At 38.2% G+C, this 17623-nt stretch overlaps 1 protein-coding gene across 3 annotated transcripts in view; it reads left to right on the forward strand.

Moving 5' to 3' along the window:
- GXYLT2 (glucoside xylosyltransferase 2) overlaps window positions 1-17623 on the forward strand; it is a 29363-nt gene that overhangs the window by 4153 nt on the left and 7587 nt on the right. For all 3 annotated transcript variants that reach the window (XM_026110768.2, XM_064519209.1, XM_064519210.1), the window contains 4 exons: window positions 6540-6729; window positions 6933-7064; window positions 14464-14715; window positions 15785-15908. In XM_026110768.2, coding sequence (XP_025966553.1) covers window positions 6589-6729; window positions 6933-7064; window positions 14464-14715; window positions 15785-15908 — 649 coding nt within the window. In that variant the 5' untranslated portion in view covers window positions 6540-6588. The remainder of the gene's footprint in view (window positions 1-6539; window positions 6730-6932; window positions 7065-14463; window positions 14716-15784; window positions 15909-17623) is intronic.

Consider the following 17623-nt stretch of genomic DNA (forward strand, 5'->3'; position numbering starts at 1 on the left):
TTTTTCTTTAAGGCATATCTCTGCAATTATCATGGAAATCAAAAACACAGAAGGAAGGAGCCTGGAAAGTATAAAACTCTGCTGGAGAGAGTAAACAACTGTCCCATTTCAATGAGCATTTTAATGAGCATCTTCATGTTCCAAAATTTGACGTTATCTAACTTTTTTACTGACTTCTCAAGTACTTTTTACGAGGTCAGCAACACAAAGCGTTGGTGGCATGCACTACAGAATAGAAAAGGAATAATGCTGTGTTTAAACCATGCCACTCCAGCTGCCTTTTTTCCACCTCTGCTGGCAGGGCATGATCCTGCACCGTTGACAGCATCAGGAGTTACTTTACTGAGAAGCAGGAGTCTGATGGTTCAGTTGGACCCTTGCTGAAAGACCGTTTATGGCGTTAGTTACTTCCAAAATACAATATGACATAGTTAAGTGAGAGTACCCATAAAAAAAAAGGAGGGGGCAAAGTCTAGAGGAGATGCATGCTTTCCTGGAGAGGAATAGCAGCACCAGCAGGCACCGCTCCAGAGCGGATCGCATCCGCACTGCAACCGTGAAGGGATAAGGCAGTGTGATCTGCCTGTCTTAAAAAGTCTGAGCCGATGCACACTGAAAACAGTGTGGAAGCTGTTTTTAGGGTGCTTGAATTTGGGATAGAAGAAGCAAATGATTTAACTAGTTATTAACTTCAAGAGTAAGTATTCCCATAGATTTAATAGACTTTGTTTACACATTTGCTTACAGTAGAGCACATAATTATGTAATGTGCAGGGTCACAGACTGCCTATTTATTGCTATAGTATAAATACTATTTTAGTTGCTCCTTGTGAGCAAAAGAAATGACTTTTTAAATTGATTTGAGAGATCATATGTGATCTGATTCCTTTAGGACAATGAAAAATCTGATTATGATTGATTAAGTTCTTGTGATCTGATCATGGTATATGTGTATATATCTAGACTGCATGATTAGTTCAACTGACTTTAATGAAGTTGTGTCTATGTGAATGTAAAGGGCACAGTTTAAATTCAGCTTAGTTGATTAGCGTACTTTTGCAAGAAGAGTGCAAGTTTCGGTTTTACTCAGAAAAAATCACAGCTGTTATCTAGGATATGCATTGTTTTTAATCAATCGTACTGTGCACAAGGTGAATTGTAGTTTAGCTCAGATTCTGTAGTAGTGCTCTCTGTATTTGTGTGAGAATAGTAGAAGATTATTATTTTCAGGTTTCTTATGATGTAAGTAGTCATAGATGGTAAAGGCTTAACTGGTCACATATCAGCTGACTAGTGCCTACCAAATACTAATAAACACATTCTTGTGTTCTGCTTTGGTTGTTAGATGATTTTTTGGGCAGGTCTAAAGCATTATGTGTAAGTTTCTGGTTAGCTTTGAAAGCTGATTTTTTTTTTTTTGACAGTGGTTTTACTGATCCTTCCTCTTGGAAGTAGCAAGTCCTATGATTTCAGGAAATTTTTATATATATATATATATATATATATATATATATATATATATGAAGAAGTATAAATATGTGCCAAACCAATGTGTGCAAAGCATCAAAAAGCAAAAGGGTTATTTTATGTCTGAAGGGCAGATGTGACCATACTTTCTATTCAACCAGCATGGCAAGGCTTCAGAAGTGAACCCTCACCGTCATATTTAATCCTCAGAAAGTAACTTTCCTAAAGCAAAGCATCTCTTATATGGCAACCTCTCAAGATGCTTTTTCTTTCTTTGCAATCTGTGTGCATACGCATACAAGTTGGGCTTGAATTTGACAGCCTACAGTAACATGCTGAAAGCCCAGATACCTCATATTCCTCAGACAAAGAAACGATTTGATTTAAAAAAAAAGATTAAAAGCACCAATTCTGCTTTTGAAGGTTTTTTCTCCCTTTGTGTAAGTTGGAAGGAGGTTGAAACGTCAACCAGTTTTTGGTTGTCAGCGGTTGCAGTCAGGTTTGTGTAACTGCATTAAAGTGGGAAAACTCTATTTAAAGATGTTCTGAACCTTTCTAATTTATATTTTGAAGAGTTGTGGGAGAATGTGTTTTGTGTAATAGGGCCACTGTTGGGACATTGACTCAGTGTTGACTAGCAGGAAAGGAGCCTATTTAGTGAATAACCAGTTTTGATGAGTTGCCTAAATCTAACCTTGTTTATGCTGCAAGAGTAAGTGAGATCATAATATGAAGAACATTTTAAAAACTAACAACTGTATTGAGTTTGTAAGAATCTGCATTCATTACCTTTGTCTCATGAATAAATTTGAAGGCTTGAGTAGATTAGCAGGCTCTGTAATGAGATGAGAATGCGTTATTTTGAATGGATCTGGATTGATTTAGACAGGTTTTGGGTTAATTATGTTTGAGACACTTTGGCTGTGACTAATAAGAAAATTGCATGTAATCTAAACTTTAAGGCATAGAAATGAAACTACTGTGCTTGAACACACAAGCTTCTTCTGCGATGTCAATAAGCGTGCCTGTCCAAAAGAACACGTATGCAGAAAATAAAATACCATGAGGCAGCCGGATAGGAGTTGTTGGTCTGCATCACTGGAAGACCCTTGCTATAACCATTTTATCATGCTGTGTCTTAATAAATCTCTCTTCAGCTGTTTCACAGGGATGAACTCTGGAAGTATTTTGTGACGTCCTCTGCAGTGCTTGATCATAAGTAACAGTCCTTAATCTTAAAGACACATATTAGTACATAATAGGGAAAGCAGGAGGGAAGGAGAGGAAGAAGTAATTTTATCTGAACAGATGGATAAGAATAAGACAGGGAACAGAGTAAAGGCTTTGACATAATGTTACAATAGGCAGGTTGTAGTATATCAGCAAACTACATTTATATACTGAAGTTGGAAGATGGAAATCAGGGTAACACAGACCTGGTGTATGTAACTTCTGTATTTGTTCTTATCAAACACATTAAACTTTCAGGTCCATGTCACTGTATTATTTTAGATGCATTTACATCATAAAATACAATTATGGACTATATTAGTAGCCAGTAAATTGGACCATAAATGAACACGTGTAAATGTTAGGAAGAATATGGTAATAATAATAATTATCTATGTGCTTTTTAGTATGCATGAAAATCTCCTGAGTTAGATAACTACTATTACTGTAACAGCTGTTCCCATTTTACAGGCGGGACAACTAAAGCATAAAGAATTAGTGATTTGCCCAAACCTTCAGAGGGACCGAGTGTTGAAAACAGAGCCAAAAATAGTGGTCATTTGTCCTTCAGCTGCTACCTGAGCATGTCTCTATGGCAAAAGCCTATGAATGTCCCAGGCTGATAACCTAGCAAAGTTCGGTATGTTCTTTCTTGCTTGCTGAATGATTTTTATTCTATGTAACAAATTTTATCCTCTGTAAAGTTTATCCCAGTATTTAATGTACTCCATCCTTTAAAATAAAGTGTTCATCTTTCCTTTATACTATTTGTCATATTGTCTACAGACATCCAACCAGGCAATGTTTCAGAAAATTCTTAGCTTCCAAATATACATGATAAACTTACATTTCCAATTAGAGAAAATATATTGCATCAGGATTCAGTGTGCATCCAATATAAGATCTCTACTCAAAAAGGGCCTTGCCGTGAAGCAATAAATCTAAGTTTAATGTTATCGTTTGCTGCCTTTACTGTGTGCCCATAACATGTTCTGTTCCTCTTGGGGCTTCTTCATGCAGTATGGTGTGCTCTTCCATTGCTACCTACTGGTTTTCTCCACTGGGAGACATGGTTGTGACCTGTGCCTCTGCCAACAGAAATGACGTAGCTCTTCCACTTGCACAAGCAAACTGCTAACCTCCTATTTTCTCCACAACACATAGTGGAGATCCTCTTATATGCAGGAGGAGATCCAGATAAGCCTATATAGCCGCTTATTCTGCGTAAAGCAGAAGCATCCCGGATGTTATCGATCAAATTGGAACTGTTTGAAGACATTAGGTGTATCCTGTGAATCAGTAAGGCATATTGTTTCTTCCGAATGTCCTTTCTCTTTTGTTCCTTCCTTTCCTCCTCACAGTATGTGCCCAAGCGTGTGTATATGCGAAGGAGAGGAGGAGAGTTGTGAGATCTCCTTTGGTGTGAACTACTCATTCCCCTTTTATTGTAGCCTGACTTTGCCTTTTCTCCTGTCAAAAAATTCTATGTTTTTTCAGACTTCTGGGTAATAATTATTTTGTAAATGCAAACCTAAAATTCGTGTTAATGCATCCTTGTATGGCATTCTCTTTTCTCCCTATCCAGCTTGCCTTTGTTCTCACAGTTGTCTCCTAATGTGCTCATACTTAGGACACAAAATCTAGCGCTATTTATTCTTTTCCCAACATCCTTCTGCACCTCGTAGCTGTTTTCCTCTATTACTGTTGCCCTTGGTGTCCAAGACTGCTTCTCTGATCTGAAGGCTCAAACACTACTTCATAGCCCTTTTCCTTACTATCGGGCTCATTGCTCCTGCTTGTTCCTGCTTAGGCTGTTGCAGGCTCCTGAACTGTTTCAGCCCAGTTCCTTGCAACACTTTATTCCTAGTCTCCAAGGCTCAGCCTTTGCCTCCACTCTCCCAGGCTGGGAAGGTGTCTGTGTTGGCATGAGGTGTCTCTTGCCCATCTGTGCTTGTGTAGCTCCGTGGGCTTACGGGGCCATCCACTTTTGAGGGTTGACTCCACTGAGCCTGTTTCTTGGAAGAGCCCATCTACGTATAGCGATGTTCTTGCTATGAAATCACTGCAGAATGGAGAGTGGCTGAAGTCCACGAAGGAAAGCATTGCGCCCTGGTGCGAGGTTTGAAATGCTGCAATGAAAGGGTAGATCAGAGTCCCTCTCCCAGGGAATTCCATTGCCACAAGCTATATCAAAGCAGTTCACATCCTGTGTATGGCTTGATTTAGAGACTCAATTAAGAGGAAACATTAAAGAGATAGGGAGAAGAGGGGAAAATGGGATCTGTGTGAGCTGCTAATTATTTGCTTAAATAATTCAGTGGTTTTTACACTAATAGGTTGGAAAGTAAATACCACTTCACATAAACGTAGTATTCCATTATTTATTCGCTGTTGAAATTGGGGTTTAATTAAGACTAAAGCCTAAGACTTTAAACCATTAATGAAACATGTTGCTTTGTGTAGCCTGTAAAGTACTGAGGGCTGGTATTCCTTAACACGTAAGCGGATTATGCCATAGTACAGAATGCGGTTGTTTTACTAAGCAGTATTTTAATTTCTAGAAGAAGGTAATGACAACTTTATTAACTGTCATTTTTCTCTTTATTTAGAACTTTTGTTTATAGTATTCATTTTACTGATGAGTAGTATGCATGTAAGTGTGTGTAGTATGCTGAGAACAGGCCGGGATTGATGTCCTCTGTTCAGTGATACATCAAGAACTGGTAGTGATCTATGATTAGCCTTTTGAACTTTCCCATAATGATTACGACGCTTGCGATTTAGTTGTTTTGTCACCACGCATCCATCTAATGGTGTACAAATGTGGTCCGTGTTGGAATGTGAATATAATACAGTAGAAGTGTTCCTGGAGAATGCTTTATACTTCCGTGCTGATCAGTGGGAGGGGAAAAAGAAACAAAAACACACATTTTCAAGGTGTCTTAGAGTCCCCAAAAAGAGTCTGATTTTTTTCAGAGTAGCAAGAAGTTTTAACATGCCTTTTACATGCAGTTTCCCCTACTTTATAGTTGAAATGTCTGTAAAGGCCACATAGAAAGGTGGTAAGTGGAAGAACCTATAGCCTGCTCTTTGACTGCTTGTGGAATATAGAGTCTGGTTTGTCCGAGACACGTGAATGCATTTGTTTTTTAGAAGTATGTATTTTAGCAAAATCCCAAGTATTCTATCAGGTGAAATAGAGAGTACTCCTCTGAAATCATGCCAGTACCTTCAGGCCAGGATTAAGGCATGCATTTTAACAGCAAGATTAATTAGCTGTTGGAATAATTTGCATATAGATGAGGTGGATACTTTTTTTTTTTTTTTTTTTTTTAAGATGAGGATTGGATCTCTTTTTCCAGCCTAACCAAAAGTTATAGGTCTGGTACTGAAATTACTGGATGAAGTTCTGTAATTTAACTTGTATTGTGTTGGAAGGTCGGACTAGGTAGTAGTAAATCCATTCTGGCTTCATAGACTCTAAGCTGGAAAAAAATCTATCATTTGCTCTTACCAAGTTATTGTCTGGTTTTTGGTGCTATTAAATTGGTTTCACATGTATATGTACTACAGTGATTTATGCAAGCCAGTAAAAGTAGGAAAACCTTGATAAATTTCTGAAAATAGCATATTTCTTTGTGTTGTAATCTTAGCACTCTTGATTTTTACCTTTGACAAAAATTGGAATCCCATTTGCATGTTCTGTGGATATTTGATCAGAAAAAGCTGTTGATGCCCTGCATAATGGAGAAGAAGAAAAAACCCTGATCTCTAATAATGCAGTATTCTCTTCATGTTTGCCTGATTTTTTTTTATATATATGTCTATTTATTAATTTTCAGGAAGCCTGGAGAACAGAAACATTCAAAAGAACCTTCATCTTTGCAATGCATGCATCTAGCCGTTGTGGCATGTGGGGACCGGCTGGAAGAGACTCTCATCATGCTGAAATCAGCAGTTCTCTTTAGCAGCAGAAGGCTCTGTTTTCATATTTTTGCTGAGGATTCCCTTAAGCCTGAATTTGAGAAGAAGGTGAGTTTTTGTCATTTGTTAAATAAATTTAAAAAAAAAGTTAATTATAACCTGCAAATCTCTGAGCAAAGTCACACTGACATAAGTAAGTAGCAACTAAGCACATTTTGACTCTAAGCATGTTTCTAAAATCCTTATGCATGCATATTAAACAACCAAAAAAAAGCTATGTAATGTCTAATTCCTTCCCCCATGTCTTTCAGTTACAGGAATGGCCTTCCTCATATACAAAGAAGTTTGAATACAACATTTATCCAATAACCTTCTCAGTAGGAAATGCTCAGGAATGGAAAAAGTTATTCAAACCATGTGCTGCCCAGCGCCTTTTTCTTCCGGTAAGGCACCTGGATTTCTGAGTAGGTTGCTTCAGGAAAAGGTTTATTCCACAAAAAGGAAGCTTTGCTGGTGTAATATTAAAACCACTTTCAAGCTGAAACTTCCGTTCAAAGATATTTTAATCTGTGCTTTAGCTGCTTAAAAAAACAAACCTGAAATCCAGGCTTGCTTTTTCTCCTGCTAGCAAAGAATGTGCGTTTTTTATTTGTCTCCAATTCTGTTAGCCTCTCAGACTCTTAAGCTCAGCACTAGAGCTCTTTCAAGGCAGATGCTGCATGCTTTCCATAAATAACATTCTTCTGAGCGTGCAGTCATCATATCCTCTTTACCCACTATTTCCTTTGGCATATGTTAGCCCTTAGACTGATGATTTCAGGAATACCCTTTCCATGTATTTTTCTTCTTTTTCCTAGACTGTCAGATTTGCCCCGAAGATAGTAATTCCAGGGTGCTTAGCAACAGGATTTCACACAAGAATCCCATGTGCGCTGGGATCCCCCAGTTCATTGAACATTTGTATTCTTTACTCTCTAATACTTAGTGTCATAAACTGGGAAAATATTTTAGGCTGCTACAGAGGAAGAAGGTGTTACTAATAGTTTTGCTTATGCAGAATTCTCTGAATTTGAAAGAACTTCTGCTTAAACCAATTTCTGTGGAACTGGAAACATGTATCAAAAATATCCTGTGCATTGCTGTTGATTGGGGTGACTCCAGTAAAGTGATACGCTGTTCACATGATCCAGATTTCTTCATTGCTCTCCTATGAGAAATGGGGGGACAGAGAAATCTTTACTTTCTCAGATGGAAACAATCAGGAGACAGCTGCACACCCAGATATGTAGACTATGAATACATATGTGAGAAAATATGTGCTGTCAGCAGTTCTGTTTATCTGCCATTTAGAAGGAGATTTGAAGTGCTCCAGGACCAGACGGGCTAAAAGTAACTTGAACTTTAGCAGAGATCCTCTCTTCCCTGACTAAGTCCTTGTATCACCTGGAAAACTAACCATAAGTGTTAGCTTGTTCAATAAAGATTTATGTTTATAAGGATTTCATTGAGCAGGGTTATTTTCAACAGGTAAACGCAATTCTCCTGTTTCCATGGTACATTTTGGTACAGACCTCTCATCGCAGGAACCGCTTCGCTTTTGTTGATCATTACCTTTCTGATGACAGAAAGGGTTATGTATTCATGGTAATGCCTTTAGGCTGGGCAGTGCTTTTCAGTTCCCTTTTTGTCACTCACATGTTGCCAAAATTTGATGGGGTTCTCTAGTAACTTGTCTTAGGGCATACTGGACTGTTGGATGTTGTCTTAGCAAAACTATGAGGCAGCTTGCCCTGTAACTCTTTCTCTCTGGGGAATTGCAAGTTGTTGTGTGATAGGGCTGAAAACATTCAGCTTCCTCTTCAGTTTTTCTCACTGTTGTTAATATCAGGCTGAGTTTTACGGCTTGAATAGAAGTGGTTGGCTGAGAGCAGTTGCAGCTGACACCAAGTTGATAGGGATAGAGTGAGGAAAACAAGTCGTAGTAATAGCTGAGGTGGTAAGTAACCCTTCAGCTGGACTTTTGGTACTCAAGTTCACAGCCTGGTAGAACCTTAAGCAGTTTCTGGGTATCTTCAGCTGCCAATATTTTTAATGGTGCTTGTTAACTAGCTTCTGATGTCCCCTTTGATTAAGACATTGCTGTAGAAATCCAAGCCCCTCTTTTCCTGTGTTGCATTATACCTTTGAAGGAACCATGTCTGGAGTGAACTACAGCAGTTGAACTAGTGCAGAAGGCAATCCTTTCATTCAAGGAACAAATTACATCTATAGTCCAGGTGTTCAGGCTCCCAGCTTGCTTCACTGTGTGGTTTAAGGGCCTTGGGGGACCACCTCATCTCTCAAGAGAGAAATAAAGGACTATTTATAAAAGCTGATAGGAACTCTTAGGATACTAGGGTTAGATCAAAATTAATTGGTTTCTGTTTATGTGGCATAGGGCTGGTATAAGAGGATTGTTATTGGAAGTCCTCCAGTTTTAAAGACTTTCTCTGCTTGCTCCACTTCAAAGAATAGTTACTGCCCATTGGGGAGGTTTTAAGTCCTGGCTGTTCATCCAGGCTTTTCCAGGAAGGGCAGTCTGCACACAGCGTGTGTGCAGTGTGAATAGGGCAGGGTTTCTAATGTACTTGTTTAGATGGCTGTTTTGAGTCATATTTTAAATAAATACCAACAGGATGTCAGTAAGTACCCCTTTTTTCATATCCTTCCATGTCCTAAGCATTTTTAACTGCAGTGGCATAAAATATGACTGGATTTAGGGAGGATCCCAGGAGAGCAGCAGTGGAGTTTATCAGCTGTTTAGTCCTCAGTTATGCAGATTGTCTTGTTCCCGATAATGCCAAGCCCGAGAGGAATGTAAGCCCCTGATTCACAAGCACCTCTCCTGCCAAGGAAGTCTCTCTTCTACAGCACCAGCAGGCATGTGAAAGTGGAGGGTAGAAGGAATGTGTTAAAGGGAACTTGTACAAGAAACTTTCAATGGTTTTAGTCACTGATAAAACTAGAGCTTTGGGTTGTGTTACTTGCACCTTGTAGGAATGAAGTGTTTTGTCCTGGATAGCATGCTGATGATGTACAAAGTCTGAATTTGTGGAATTTATTGGGTTAGGGAAATACTAAGGAAGATCACAGGTTCCTGCATTTTGTAGAGGAATTCTGTGACATCTGATCATATGCTTGCTACATAGACTTAAGGAAACCTCAGTGTAATCTCATAACAAGTCCATAGTGAATCTTTCGCTGCAGTCTTCTTCTGTGAAACCATACTGTGGGATCTACAAAGGCAGAGTAAGGAAGATGTGGATTTTAACATTAACACAAAGTGAAACCTTAAAAAATTAACTAAGGTTAAATGTACATTTTATTCTAGCACCTTAAGGATGGACTAATGGCAGTGTAACAGTGCTGTGTATCACTACGAGGAGAGTGTTGTTTTTAGGAGGATGATGCTCTTAGCAAACATTACCTGGCTTATTTTTATAAAAAGAGAAGAAATTTTCCTTATTGAGAAGCACTTTTATCCATGTGTCATCCAGCTCGAGGCATCTGGGCATGGTGATGATGGGCACCTATAGTACAACCTGAGACAAGTCATGTGCAGCATTAAGAAGACTGGCAAGATCTAGCCTCTCTTAACTTTCAGGCAGTTCTGTGAGATGTCTAAACATTGTCCATGATTCAGAGATGTAGAAACTGAACAGTTCCCTTAAATTCTCTGTTCCAGAAGCATGCAAGAAATGTGACTCTTCTTATTTGTTACCTTTTTATGACAAGCTGTTTATATTCTCTTCTCCTTTCTCACTCAAAAAAAAAAAAAAACCACCCTCAAACCCCAAACAACAAGAACAAAAGACCAAGGCTGCATCACCACCTTGAGATACTGCCTGCCTGATTGTTACCTGCAGTTCTACTCGTTGTTTCATGTATGGTGTTGCTAGTGGGTTGGGAAAGAATGAGCCCTCATGAGGCCAACTTTTTTCTGTTACGAGTAGTTATGGTGGGAGGGTCTAGCCTGACTGGACCATAAGGACCACTGAGGATAATCCCATATATCTGTTCTTTCCAATGAGAGATCAGCTGTGATATGGAAACTGTTTTGTAGCACCAACATGGATGTTAAGACATCCGGATGAAAAGCTGTGTGGTCTAGATTCATGGGTGTTACATTCTATAGACATAGCTTGCAGCAGTCTGTGTTGCTGCTTTGGAGTTACCAAAACAACCAGCTAAAGTATCATAAAATGCTTAAGGGATTTTTGGATGATTTTAGTTCTAATAGTAACTAACATTTTAGAACCCTTCTCAAAACACTTAATCCACTTAAGAGCTTTTAAGGTAGATTAGCATGATCCCTATATTATAGGTGTCCTCTTGAGTACACTGGAGTAACCTACCCAGTGGATCAGTGGCAGCACTGGGAATAGATGCCAGGGCTTTATCTAGACAAAAGGCTCTGGCTCTGTTGTAAGTTAATTGCTATTACAATTTGGTTAATTAACTCAAATTAGTGGAACTGCTATGTTAGCATAAGATGCAAGCTTAACTGTGATTTGTCCCTAGCTTCTGGATAAAGATAAACTGACGTGCTAGCCAGTGCATACCATCAGGTAACACAGCTTCCCAGTACATCAATATATGCTTTCACAGTCGTGTGTTATTACTTGCCAGCCTTGCTAGCACAATCTGTAGAGACAGGTTGTGAAATCAAATTACAAGTAATTGAGTATTTAAGTGAAGTGTCAGGCTAAGTATAGCAAGTTCTGAGCAGAACTTTCTGACAGGTTTATTCAAAAAACTCTATAAAGCCGAAAAAAGTACAGTAGTTCTAAGCTGTAAGTGCCTGTAGAGCGAAGATGATGACAACAGCAGTCGTCCCATATTCCTGACCATTTGTTTCAAAAATCGCAGTCTGTCAGGTATGTCTACATGCTTTGTGCTAGCAAGCATGAACTCAGTACCAGATGCACCCTTGTGTTGCTCGTGCTCCAGGTCAGTCGGGTGCACGTCACTGGTAACCTGCAGTCGTGTCCCTCCCGTTCACCCCCCGGCAGACTCGGTGCTCTGCCAGCCCCAGCTGTGCAGTGTTCGGGCAGAGCTAGCCGCATCTGCCTCGTGGTGCTAAACTGCTCCCCAGTATAACTCCTTTGACATCCAGGGAGAGATACAAGGAACTCTTGTAGCTGCAGTTTTTGAAGTTAAATTCTTCTGCCCAAGGCCAAGTCAAACACACAGCCAGAAAGGGATGTGATCAATTCATACTGACATGCGTAGATTTTAAGAAGTCTTAACATTCCTCACATGAAAGAGGAAAGAGTGAAGGACTTAAAAGAGGAAGCACAGCTTTCCTTTTAGCCTGTTGGGTGTCAGCTGCAGGGCAACACCTTAGACACAGAGAAGAATCTTTTGACAAACCAGGAATGGAGAGTGTGTTTATTGTAAGCAGAGGAACACACGGCTGAAAACATGGAGTCCAATGCCAATATACAGCCAGTTCACAAAAAAATGAAATATTTCCTTATATCCATTTGCATAGAGCAAAATGATTAGAGCACATTGACTTCCACAGATTTAAATTTACATGTATGTTTAAAATCATTGGAAGAATAATTTTCTGCTAAAAGAAGCAGGGTCCACACTGCCACTTAAGTTTGAGAAGAGCTTCCATAAGCATCCATTAAACTTTACCCTCTGCTAGAAAATACGTAAACATGCCCCTACCAGGGCACCCTCAAAAAATTTACTTGGGCTACAGCGTGCTGTGGATCCCACAGACAAGAATCTCTAATTGCTTCTTATGATGCTCTGTATTCACTTATTGTCTCCTGTCTTAGACTAAATCCTTTTGGTCTTTTTTTTTCTTTTTCTTTTTTTTGTATTTTGATTGTGTATTACACATTACACAATGTGAATTAGGGCTTGTAGGTGCTACAGAAAAAAATGCAAGGTTCTAGATATCGTTAAGCTGAAAACCTTTTTGTTCTTTTCAACTACCTTTCTTGTATTGATCTGCTCTTAAAGTAGCTCTTTTTCTAACTTTTTTTTTTTTTAAGTATTAGATCCCAAGATATTCAATATTCGCTTCAAACTCTGGGCTCTTCACTCTTGGGTGTTTTATTGGACTATTAATGTCACTCTTTGTTGATATCGTCATATGCTGTTTTTGTTATTTAGCTACGAGGCCAGCAGAAAACAGTGGAAAAAGCAATAGGCTATGGAGAATTCTATAACCCTCCCCCCAGCAGTGATCTGTATTGTGATGAACTTGTTTACATGGAGTATCTTATAACTTGTGTTTAAAATGTACAGACATTTATTTTGTCCTGCTGTATAGGAAGAACATAATAGTTACCATGCCAGAAATATGGGTCAGGGCTTTGTTAAACTTGGCTAAATGTCAGTTTGAATCCTCAAGTGTTCAGTCAGGTGAAAATCTCATTTAAGTCAGTACTCAAGGATTTGGAATCTTAATGGAGGCCTGTTGAGCATGTCTAAAAGTAATTTTTTTTTCACTTTTCAAAATTTTAATGTTGTTCGCTGTGTTTCACAAGTAATCTTTAGTCGGGATACATTTCAGTTCATGTAAAAGTCAGATTTTAACAAAGCTTATTAAGTTACCCACATAAATAGGAAAATTTGGCAATAGTATCATTGCAAATGGACGAGTGAGTGATTGTTTCTTTCCATTACCTGATATAAATCGTTAGCAGTTTGGATTTGCCTTTCAAGTAAAGAAAGAAGAGAAATAGAGCTTTTGACATAGACTGAAATAAGAAAATTTCAGTCCTTCAGGAATTTTTGGACAGTTTTAGAAAATAATGAAGAAGAGCAACAAAAATTTAATTGAAACTGTTAGTCAACCTTAGCTAATAGTATTTACTGCCTAACAAACGACCTAACAAATAGGTGGTGCAAACATCATGGGAATTTTCACATCCTATTGAAGCACTATATAATTTGCCCTGCTAAGCTTAATTGAATGAACATGTAAGGACTTGGATAGCCACAAGGGGGAACATTGTCAACAGGAATAGATTAAATATCCTGGATCTCATTGTTTTACAATTTACACCAGTTTTTTACTCCCTTGTGACTTGGAACTAACTTTACTGTGGTTATTCCTGATACAGACTTTAATAACAGAGATCAGAATCTGGCATGAAAAGTTTTATGAGATTTCTATTTAGCAAGCAAAGTTTGCTCTTTAGGAGAACTTGCATAATTTTTTGTGATCAGTAGTGAGTTGGGTTTTTTTAATTAAGGTAGAGCATTTCTATATGTTAAATTGGGTTGCGTGACTGATTGTGAAAGCATCTTAAACATATGCACGCACGCACACATACACAGAGCAGCAGTTTCATACTATATTACACAGTGTATTATTATCAATACCAATCCTTTCAGAACCCATACCATACTGTGTGCCAGAAATACATCTCTATATTCTATGGTTAATTTTTCTGTACAACCATGCCACTTACAGATCTTTAAAAGAACTAACAAGGCTATGCAAATATATATTCCTTGCATTTTATTTCTGAACTTACATTAAGTAGGCCTTGCAGGCTACATCACAGGTTGTTTTGAGAGCTAAGTGGATTACTGTTTCGCATGAAGATTAGAATCTGACTTCTGTGCTCTGGTAGCTGTTTTGCCTGTCAGGTTTAAAAAAAATTATTTGATAACTGTTGTTCTGATATGCAATGACATTCAGCTGGTAAGTCAATAACTTTTTTAAAATTCTTGGTTTAAAATAAAGTACCTTTTGCCAATAATCTTCCTTTTTGTTGTCTGCTTGGTTTCTTTTTCATCTCTCTTCCTCTCCTCACTATGCAAACCCACAAGGTTATTTTAAAGGATGTGGATTCTCTTCTTTATGTGGACACTGATGTTCTCTTCCTGAGGCCCATCGATGACATCTGGCACATCCTGAAAGAGTTCAACTCCACACAGCTAGCCGCTATGGCCCCAGAACATGAAATACCAAAGATTGGCTGGTATAGTCGATTTGCGCGTCACCCTTATTATGGGACAACTGGAGTCAATTCTGGAGTCATGCTAATGAATTTAACCCGGATACGCAGCACTCAATTCAAGGTGAGAAGAAATAAAACTGTTGCAGAAACTAGTGGTTTATGTATTTTTAATATCATGTAAAATATATCTTAGTATAAAAATAGTAAAATTTAGAATTTAAAGAATCTGAAAAATATAGAATGCATATTTGGGTACTAAAACCAGTTGTAGTAAAAATGACTTAAAACTTTCCCACTGAATTGGTGGAGCACTGAGAACTTGCAGATGAAACAGTCCTTTAGCAGTAGTGTAACTGGTTTCTTTGACATTTCACTCTCCCTTCAAAGGTACATGAAAGAAGGATCTTCAAGTGCAGTCAGTGTATTATTTTTTAAATTATGGAGTTTGAGGCAAATATCCAGAGTAATTGGTAATTTTTAGCTTTTGCTGTAAATAACATTTTGGATCCTGTTGTAGATCAAGCGATTCTGTTAATTGATATAAATGATCGGGGAACCCTTTCACTCTTTACGGTGATATCTCCCCCTTTTTGTGAAAGGCCTGACTTGTTAAATCTCTATTTGTGTTGGTGAGCATTTATTCTCTTTAGAAACTTTGTTTACCTCTGAGTGGGCTTTGTCCTTAATCAAGGCCAGGGATTAGCTGTACTATTACAGGAACAGCTTGAGTAAAAAACTTGCTCTCAATATCATGATTCCCCTGGAAGGGAAAGGGAAGACCATTTTTTAGTCTGAATTTTTCTTCCCTTCAACACCTCAGTTTTGACCTTGTCCCTCTTCTACCAAGCACTTGAAAATAATAGATCTAAAACTTTTCCTCCTCTATGCATTTTTCACTCTTTCTCCATCCCGTTGCTCAGAATAGGAAGACTCTGAATAGCAGGAGCTGACATCACAGCTAGACCCAGGAGACTTTGCTTTCCTGTTTAGTCAGATCAGGAGATCTGGTTGTGCTCTATTTTTCCGACTCTTTCCATGCCTAACATTTCCTAGTAGTTCTTCATTTTTCATTTAGATATCTGACATGGCTTAGAAGACTGATAAATATGTGGGTGCTGTTTTCTCAAAGTCATATATGTCATTGCTGTTCACAGTATTAACCCACTGCTTCTGTTCTTTCTGCCCTGCAGAACAGCATGATACCATCTGGTTTGACTTGGGAGGAAATGTTGTATCCATTATACCAAAAGTACAAAAATTACATTACATGGGGAGACCAGGATTTACTAAATATTATTTTTTACTTTAACCCAGGTAAGTAATGATTCTTAGTCATGATTATCTGTAGTAAGAAAATTTCTTGAACTTGCAAAATTCAAAGAAAGTGCTGTTCATTATTTTTAATATGCATAATATACTCATATGTACATAATGTGCATAATACGTAAGTTCACCTAGGATTTACATTCTAAGAAAATAATTCTGAGGGTTGTGCAGGTAGTGGGGCTCAGACTTAGTTCCTTTGAAGATACAAATCTGTTTTCTAGAGATTCTGAGAAAATAAGGAAACACGCACGTACACAACTTGAACTTCATTCCTGCATTTGATCATTAATTTAATGTTATGTTTCCATTCCATATGTGCTCCACTGGACCAGGGCCTAGCTGAACAATATGTTTGTTCCAGGTGTTTATTTGAATGTTAAACTGTCAAACTTTCTCCAAAACTATCCTCTATTTTTCTGAAATGCAGTTGAATTCTGATACTTATGTAAACAAGTAACAATGCTAATATAAATAGAAAACGGACTCAGCTGTTGGTTTATCTTCTTTAAAACTGTTGCCCTTCCTAGCTTTGCTCCTCCACTAAAAGTTATTTTTCAGAGAAAGAAGCTTCCTACCTCTCAGCTGAATGACCCATCCTCACTAAACCCCAGAATGATGAGGTCATCTAGACTTCCGTTTCTTAGCTGTGTGTGTATTTTATGCTCTTCCTTTATTCTGCTTGCTCTGGGACTATAAAGAACTATGGAGGACTTTAAATCTCTCAAAGCTGTGTTCCCAGAGAACAGATGTGATACCCCACCTGTCCAAGAGATTGCAAATGCGGAGCAGAGGGACAGTGTGACCAACAAATATGTACTTGTAAGCCGAACAAAATGAAGTCGTATCTGATTCGTGTCTGTCATTCTTGCCCAGTGCCTCCCTGTAGCATTTTCAGCATAAACAACCTGTAGCATTTTAACCTTGTCCTTCATTTTTCCCCTGAATTGGAGTCTTACTTGCAAGAACGCATATTTCCAAGGAACTAGCAAGTTTAGGTGCCTTCATTTTAAAAGGGTGTAACTTTTTTCACAAGTGGTGAAACATAATTTCTGGAAATCCAGCCTCCTCTAAGTATTTTGCATTGATCACTCAGAAATGACTTAAGGCTCTTCCAAAACCAGTAACATTTGGAAATAGAGGAATCTCAAAATCAATTCTTTTTTGCTTGTTTCCTATGTGACCTTGTATTCCCTCAAGTAATCTTGAGACCAGAATAAGTTTGGATTTATCTTTATTTATTCTGTACCCAAATTCAGGCAAAAAAGGGAGAGAGCAAAAGCAAAGCAATAAAGTAGTATCTGTGTTCTGCAGACAGATGTCAAACATCAGTGTCCCTGGCACACCATGCAGTAGCCTCAATTCTAGGGGAAAAAAGTGGAGGAAATCTTCATTATGAAATCATAAATAACTTTCCAAAAAGAAATGCGTGTCATGTGATTGGGGTCTATCAGAAGAAGAAAAAGATGAAGCCAGATTAGTTGTCAGGTCAAACTCAAGCTGCTTACTTAAGAGTGCAAAAAAAAAAGATTGCAAAAACATTTGAACTTTGCAATGAGAGAATTCTCTATCAAATCCACATGTTGAGATTTCTCTGCTGCATAGCCAGTCTTTTCCTCATAACTAGTAAATAAGTTTTTATGAATTACGTAACATCAGACTGCACAAAAAAGAAAACAAAAGAACTTGAGACTATTAAAACAGAA

The sequence above is a fragment of the Dromaius novaehollandiae genome, chromosome 12 (genome assembly GCF_036370855.1).
Source record: "Dromaius novaehollandiae isolate bDroNov1 chromosome 12, bDroNov1.hap1, whole genome shotgun sequence".
NCBI lineage: Eukaryota > Metazoa > Chordata > Aves > Casuariiformes > Dromaiidae > Dromaius > Dromaius novaehollandiae.